An 8382-nucleotide genomic window follows, 5' to 3' on the forward strand; every position below is an offset into this window, starting at 1 on the left:
TGGAACCTCTTCTTTCAAGCATCTTTACATAAGGACCCAGTGGGGGGTGGGGCAAGATTGTTGGGTTGGAGAAACACATTCCACTAAGGCTCTGTTATGAGATTCTTCACTTACACTTGGTACAGTCATACATGAACTAGTGTACAATAGGGCTGGGTAAAAGCAGGAGAAAAAAACTAAAAAAGCAAAAGCAAGGGGAATCTACAGTTCCAGCCTTCTGTTTCTATGTCCCGTTAACTATTATTTTATTGCTACATATTAGTAGTAACAAGTAAGCAGATAGAAATATTTTGATCTCCATTTAAAACAAGGGAGGGAAGCAGCAGTAAATTAATGAAGGCATGCATTAAGTATGTATACGAGTATCTCCCCCTCCTCCTCCTTCTCCTCCTCCTCCTCCATTCTAGCTTCATAATAGAGAAGAGGGAGAGAGGGAGCAGGAGGAGGCAAGAGTTTAGGCCTAGACGCTCCTCTCAAGCATCTCCTGATACCTCTTGAAGGACTGTTGCTTCTGGATCCTCATCTGTTTATGGAATCTCTTTATGAACAAGTCTGCCACCTGATCAATCTCGTCTTCTAATACGAAATTCTCTCCTTGTTCCTTTGAATTCTTCACCATCTCTATCACTGATCCTCCCACCTCCTGCTCTTCCCCCGAGTCAAAGAGCGAGTGTGTCAGATCTGGGTACTTTTCATCACCCTCTTCTTCGTCGTAGCCATAGTAGTCCTCCATCTGTACCAATTCAGTGCAAACAGGACTGGAGAGGGACTCATTGGCCATGGCATTGTATACAACAATGGCCTTACTCTGGTCATCTTCTGTCTTCTCCTGCTGCCCCACCAAAGCATGCAGCTTGTGGGATATGGAGGCCATCAATACCTTCTTGTTCCTCAGCAGCGAGAAGACGAGGAGGCGAGTCTTTAGGGCACTTGTCTTGCTCTTAAGAGCCAGGGACTTGGCCTTGGCCACTGTGGTTATCACAGATATTATCTGCTTTAGGAAACTTGATGCTTTGTTCTTCATGGTCCTGATTCTTAATTAAAACAGGCAAAAGAAGAAATAAAAACCAGCTAAAGATTAACAAGAAATGAAGGAAGAGGGTGCTAATCCAAAGAACAGAGCCAAAATGTATATAAATATATGTAGAGAGCAGAGAAAGAAGAGAGAGAGAGAGAGGCAAGGCCTGTATAATTGAAGTGGAAAAGCAATGTTATTGGCACGAAAGAGTAGAAGAAGTGAGGAGGTGATTATATAGAGGAAGTGGGAGGAGAAAGAAACACCAATACCCACACACAAAGGAGAGGATGAGTGGGGGTTAAGGAATTGGAAAAGCTTTCCAAGTGAAAGTAAAAGCAATAAAGAAAAGGACATCTGGTTGTGGGGTGGGGTGGGGTGGGGTGGAGTGAAGGCATATGTGTTTTGTTTTGTGTTAAAATATAAGTAGTAGTATTAAACTTATAGTTGGTGGGGACCAAAGGCCAAACTCCCTTCTCTTTTTCATTACTTCTCTCTCCATTTCATTCATTCATAAATCATAATCGAGTCTGGGACTACCGACTACTACATTTCTTTTTGTAATAAGGAAAAGCCCATCAACTAGTGCCATCATCATCCTACAGAAACTTTGTACTGCATCTTCCATTCTAATTCAAACTACATTGTCCTTTTCTTCCTATTGATTTTCCCCTTTTTTTTTTCCTTTTTTCCTTAAGTGTGTGTACTGTGTAGTGACAATGGCAGAAAAATAACAACACATGAACTTGACCAGGTGATTACCATTGCAGATATTTTGTTTGTGGGCGGCTAAAGTGGTGAAGCATCTTCCCGGCTGCATGGCTCGCTCACTTCATATATCATGCACCCCCTTTTATTATATGCACACATGTGTGAAAATGTCATCATTGTTGAACCCTCTTGTTTCTTTCTCCTTTGAAACTTAGCATGCACGTTTAGTATTAAGTCATATTTTTTTCCTTCGTCGGTTTTTAGAGCATGTCACATATAAGCAATTTATTAATAGAGATATGAGTCCCAAGGTGGATGATTATTTTGTTCATTGTTGAACCATTCAGCTAATAATGCCAGAGTTCTAGTTCAATTCAGAATAGGAAAAGATTTATGGAAGTCACTATGAAGAAAGAAACAGAGAGATTAATTGTTTTATTTATAGGATGGTTTTGGTTTTTATCCTTATACAACAACTTCAATCATAAAATTTCCCAGAATTCATACATGTAAATTTAGATCACACGTCGTTAGTGTAATCTAAGCGTTTTATCTGAATATGGACAGTTTTATGTGGCATTGGGACATTATCTTTGGGGAGAGGGGATGCCTTTTTTTCTTAACTGCTAAGAAAATAAAGACTATTTCCACTTTTCCATAGGATGCCCAGGCACACCTCCCATAGTTTTGATCAAGAATCTAGAGAAAGACCAGAACCAAATTCAAACTCCACTTCATTAGGACTTGATTAAAAAAGGAGCATGTTTGCTCTGATCCCTATGATAATTTCTAATCATGGTTAAAAAAATTCATAAAGATGGCATACAATCATAGAAGCAGCCTATTACCTTAAGCAGGCACCCCTAGTTTTGTAAAGAAAGTGGCTCAGAAGCTTTAACTTAGCCCGGATAATAGGGTCTGTATGCACCATGGATTCAATTTAAACTACAAAAACAACTGCTTTAGTGCAATTTGACTGTTTCTAGGAGGTGGAGAAGAAGGAATAGTTTAAGCATCATCTTTTTTTTAACAAAGGGGGTTTGTTAGCTTTCTAGTTGTCACTCTTCAGAAAGTAGGAAAAGTTGAAACTCAAAATAAAATAAGTAAATAAAATAAAAACATGAAACAAGTTGGTAGAGGAAGGGCATTATTTGTAATACAGGAGGTTGCACATAATGCACTCAGGGCTGTAAAGTTCCATACCAATAAAAGTTTATTATGTGATGGTGTTTGAGCCTGTTCTTCCAATCCACCCCATCTTTATCACATTGAGAATTCGACAAATCTACCTGAAGATTGCCACAGATCTACATTTAGCAATTGATTAGGCCATGAAAATCTTGATATATTACCTTTTCCTTTGATTTGCTTTAGCTCAGCTTCATCTGATATGCATACCTTTCAGCAAGGATAAAAGAATAAGCAATATGTGCCAGATAGACAAGCTAATACATGTGAAAGTACCGACCATCCAGCTAGAAGGTAATCTGCCATAGTTAGGTAATGATAAACGTGCTGGACTTTGGTGTGGCAAGTATAAACTATGAGTAACATGAGACGATAAATAATAACGATAGCAATAGCTTGTGATCATTATCATAGGGTATTTCACAATTTTCTATTTTTTCTGCCACTCGTTCTGTTTATGCATTGTGTTTCTTGTGTTATTTTCTCCTGTCCCAAACAAGTTCTGTTGTGCACCATGTTGGGTACAGGGAAAATGAGAATCTGGTGATCCAGGCAAGAAAATGCATGACTGACTGACTAACAAGTGATCTGAAATTCCTACATATAAATCCCTATTTTGTCTTGGAAAGCTCAGAGAGTGGAGAAAAGCACAATTTTTAGGCTGCAACCATATGTGGCCTCACCCTACTCCATGGACACACCATTTTACAAGTTTTTGTTTCCCAATTGAATCAGTTGTATATATCCCCAAACATATAACCTGCCACCACTGATCCTAAAGCCTCCTGCAACTTCTGCAAAACTGTAGTACATTCTATTGATAAAATATGTTCAGAACTGCTCAAGGGATTTTCTAGATGTTTTTGTTCCAGAATTGAACGCGTCTATCATCAAGAACAAAAAGTTGCGTTGTTGTTTGGAGTAGGTGCTATTTAGGCAACCATTTTTTCAAGAAACCAAATGAATGATTTACTTTTCTCAATTGAGGGAAAATGGTGACAGAAAGCTTTGCTTTGTGTTATTAAACTCTGATATTCACTATCTCTTGTCACCAGATTGATAATTTGGTCATTTTTCTCACAAACATAACAGCATAGCAATTCTCACCAAGCTGAATATATCCCTCCTATACTTAATGAAACCTATTAAATGGAGGACCATGATTTTAGTGCTGGAATGATATAATTGGATGGGCAGAGGTGACAGCTACTTCAATCCACGAGGAGCCAAACCTTGTTCAGCATCCACTGATACAAATGGGGGACCCAGAATTTTTTTTCCTTCTCAAAACACTCCAATATTTGATGATCTAGAACCACACTAAGTAAAGGGATAGTAGACTGCAGAAATTTGTAGTTTTGTGAATGAACAACAGGTCAAGAGTAGGCCCTTTCTTTCCTTCCTTTTTTTTTTTTTTTTTTCCTTTTGTTTGGTGCTGTCTGTCCGTTTTCCTTTTTGAAATTTATCATTATTGACTTCCTTCTTGTTTTTGTTGTAATGACCAGAATCTTTCATCTTATAGACGGATAATTGCCACTGATATTTTGGTTTATCATACTGCATTATAGATATTTAGAATGATTAGTAAAACACAGACTCAATCTTGGAGCTTTGGATTGCTAGATATGGAGTACTTGAAAGCATCCGCAAACAAACCCGGCCTTTATCTTCAAGGAAATGTAGTATATTTGAAAGCATGGGGTGGAACCCAACCCAAGCTTACAGCCTTTCATTAGGGATGTCAACAAAAGTGATTCACCAAACCCAGCATATTGGGAAAGTGCTCAGAATATTTATATTGAAAGTATAGAATATGTAAAAATAAAAGTTAACTAAAGTATGTTTTAGTAACCCTCTCTCCTTTAATCTCTTTGTAAGGGTTCCTCATCCTTTTGAAGCTTTGTATTCTCATCCACAGGCACAATCAATGTTTTCCATAGAATGAAGCAAACCACATTGTGATCAATCATATCCTTTGTTCTGATTAATCGATAATATGTGGAACTTCATAACTTAATCAACACTTACCCATGATCATTATCTCAAATTTACTCTTGATCTAGAAACCCTTTTCATTTCTTTTGTTCTCTTTTGAGAATCTACAATTATGTTCATGAGCCAAGCTAAGGGGACCCTAGTAGGCAACTAGGGCCAAAAGAACTCTTGGCTTTAGCCTCTTTTATAAGACATAGTTAAATACAATACCTTAAGCTATGTGGGGCTAGCAAGTCCATAGGGAATAGTAAGCCAGGCCCTTAGTTTAGTCTATTATGCCCTAAAGCTCAAGCCAGTTTTATCCTACTATAATATACAGCTAGCCCAGGCCTTCTATACAGTTGGCTGGGGAGGTAACCTTGACCATTCTTCGCAATTATGCTTGATATGATGAATGTATGCAAGTCTTATGATTGCCCTTAAACTACTTGAGAAAAATTGAATAGCATATCTGGTTTGCTGACATACTTTGATGCCATAAATACAGGTAGGAATCAGAGTCTTAACTTTGAAGGTGGTATTCTGATGTGAGGTGGCTTGGAGCTGTGCCTGATTTCATGCTATCTACTTCTTTGGTGTTTTAGAATTAAGGCTTCTCTGCCTCATATGAGACGGTAGTCCACAAAGTTCCCAACACTTAGCAAATACGCCTGGACTTGCCCAACACGTTTTCCACTTTTCAGCCACAAGGAATGGCTTGATTGGCAAACCTCACCCTTCCTTCTTGCCTTTGTATAACAACCCTTTGTGTCACAAAATCAAACTCTCTCCTTCATTTTCTATGCTTGGAAAGTGACCCCATTCAATCACAAGAATGATGCTACACAAATTGTTTTTACTTTTGAGTTCAAAGTAAAATGTGCAGATATTTGTAGTATCTCACTGAAAATTCATACCCCATGTACATACTTTTGTAAAAGAACTTCCCTTTTCTTTTATTGTCCTTTTTCCTTCCCATTGGCCCAAAATGCGGAAAGGAGGAGGGAGGAAGAAGAAGAGGAACTGTCTGTTTCTAATAAGATGTGGTGGCACCTTCACAGAGGTGGATGATCAAAATATTCAAAAACCAAACAAAGTTAACTTTCCCACACTTCATTTTCAGAAAAATTTTGGAGTATTTAGCACTCTTAGATCAGGCTTCCCAGATTTTTCGCGTGCCAGTTCTTTGTATTATACTCACAGAAAAGCAAAAGTGCTAGTGTTATGTCACAATCCATGTTCACAACCCTTGAGTACTTTTGAATAATATAGGTCCAAACCTCATGCATTTATCTTCTTCTCCTAATGAAATTTCCTCTTTCTTTTTTGTTCCCACTTCTACTTTTTTTTTTTTTGGGGGTGGGGGGGTGTGGGAAGTAGGAAAGAAAATTATACAATGCAGATAGATAGCCAATTAGAATCAGAAGTGGAGCCAAGATTCTGCTCCTTCACATTAGAATTAGGATGATATCTTACTACTAGGATTATGCCCCATGTGGTTGCTTTTCCCCTAAGATAATTGGAAGAATTTTGATCTTCGGGCACATGGAATCGATCTATTATAAGCTGTGGGATTAGTTGTTTGTGTCATGCCTGCAACCCCTATGGTGGCCTTTGAAGAACATTCATCTTATATGTCCTACTTTCCACACCTCAACCTTAATGTGAACCAGGACTAATTTGCCAAGTAAAAAACATCAAAAAACCGAACTTCTCTGATGAAGCTCCATCAACCTAGCTTGATTAAAGGACTTAATTTTGCCCCTTGAAACAGGGTGAATTAAGATGGTGTAAACAAACAGAGATGAAATGGAAAAGGAAAGGAAAAGGCCACAAATGGTGGGTATAAATCAATTTATGCTAAGATCAATAACCATGGATCTTTTGGATTAGTGCAGAGACACAAAGACAAGGAGACCAAGACGCTCCAATTGTTTACTTAGGCTCATACCATATGACCGTTGACAAACCAATAATTTCTTGTTCCCACCAACAGGCTCTCCTACACAACCCTTTATTCAAAGTTCAAACACAGGCACTACTTTAGCTGTATTGAACTATAATTTATTGTTGTTGAACAATAAATTTTCCTTTGATTAATTTCCTTTTCCTTTCTTTTCTTCTAGATACAATATAATAAAAGGATAACGCGGTGGGAGCGGTTGTTGAGTCCATTTGAAATACAATTGCCCCCCTTTCCTTTTCCCTTCTTTTTCAAGCTTACCCACTGTTGTTTCTCTTCACTTTCACTCATTTTTTTTTTTATCATTTTAATATCTCCATTTCTTATTCTAATACAATCCCAAGCCCTTAAACTTCCTTCTATAAATTCCCAACCTTGTGCACCTCCTTTCTCTTCACAGGGTTTTCTTTTCTCTGCGAGGTTTGCTAGACCTCGCAGAAACAAGAAAACCCGCTTTCGATCCATCCTTTGTGATCATAATTCATTTGATACTAGTTGTTGTTTTTGTTGTTGTTGGGTGTGGTTCATGATGGAGGTACATTCTCCTGTGAACTCAGTTTTAGGCAAGAGGCTATGGAATTTCTTGAGGATCACTTTCTTTATGATGAGGAAGGGACTGATCTCCAAGAGGAAGCTGATCATGGACATGAATTTGATGATGAAGAGGGGGAAGCTCCTCAGGAAAACATGGGGTAATCTCATGTCCATTCATCACCATTCTAGAAGTATGGCTCGTGGTAGCTTGGGCATACAGGAATACGAGTTCTCGTGCAGCAACAGCCCCAATCCTGTTTTTTTCCACTTGCCAAAACGCAAACACCATTACTTCCCCTGCATCAACCCCCCTGAAGATATTGAAGAACCCCAAGACGATAAAGCAGTTGTTTTATTGCCTAAGACTCCTGAGTACACAGTTAACTTTCCATTTGACACCTCTGATTTGGCTCCAGCTGACAAGCCAAGCCCACTCCCCTCACCCTTCTCTGTTAGGGTCTCCAATTATTCATCAGAAGAGGAAATGGATGTTGGTGGAAACAGGCAAGTTGATGATGAAGCTGAGGAATTCATCAGAAGGTTTTATGAGCAACTGAGGGCTCAGAGCCGCATTCAACTGCTGCAGTCACAGGAGATGATTGCTGGTGGAACTCCCTAGTCTATTTGACGATCCCCACCACCACTATCCTCTTCAAATAAACTATCCTTGTTGCCAGCATTATTGGATTATGCACACCCACCTTGAAAATCTTCCATTATTTTACATAGGAAGATTGATTCTGGTTATTGGTTATTGCTTCATCATGCCTCTGCTCTATCCATATTGTATGATTCTTTCAGCCCTTTTTCCTTACTGGTTTTATGCCTCAATATCTATGTTTATGTTATTGGTGTAAAGAATTTCTTAACGGATATGTGATGAATGTAATGGATTAAAGTTTTGTAACGTTGGGCTGTCTTTTCTCCCTTTTTTTTTTCAGTGGTGAGCCATCATATTAGTGGGGTTTGGTCTGAAATCTGAATGGGTATGCCAGTG

The 8382-nt window shown here is 38.6% G+C and overlaps 2 protein-coding genes across 2 annotated transcripts; one reads left to right on the plus strand and one right to left on the minus strand.

Annotated features, from left to right (window-relative positions):
* Positions 1–65: 65 nt before the first annotated feature.
* Positions 66–1237, minus strand: LOC100253147 (uncharacterized). The gene has a single exon (XM_002276390.5). The coding sequence runs from the start codon at positions 1022–1024 to the stop codon at positions 461–463; it is 564 nt and encodes a 187-aa protein (XP_002276426.1). The 5' UTR covers positions 1025–1237; the 3' UTR covers positions 66–460.
* A 5886-nt stretch (positions 1238–7123) lies between these two features.
* Positions 7124–8292, plus strand: LOC100261750 (uncharacterized). Its single transcript, XM_002278138.5, has one exon. It carries the CDS (start codon positions 7378–7380, stop codon positions 8002–8004), a length of 627 nt encoding a protein of 208 aa, XP_002278174.1. The 5' UTR covers positions 7124–7377; the 3' UTR covers positions 8005–8292.
* Positions 8293–8382: the final 90 nt, after the last annotated feature.

Source organism: Vitis vinifera, chromosome 14, assembly GCF_030704535.1.
Source record: "Vitis vinifera cultivar Pinot Noir 40024 chromosome 14, ASM3070453v1".
Lineage (NCBI taxonomy): Eukaryota > Viridiplantae > Streptophyta > Magnoliopsida > Vitales > Vitaceae > Vitis > Vitis vinifera.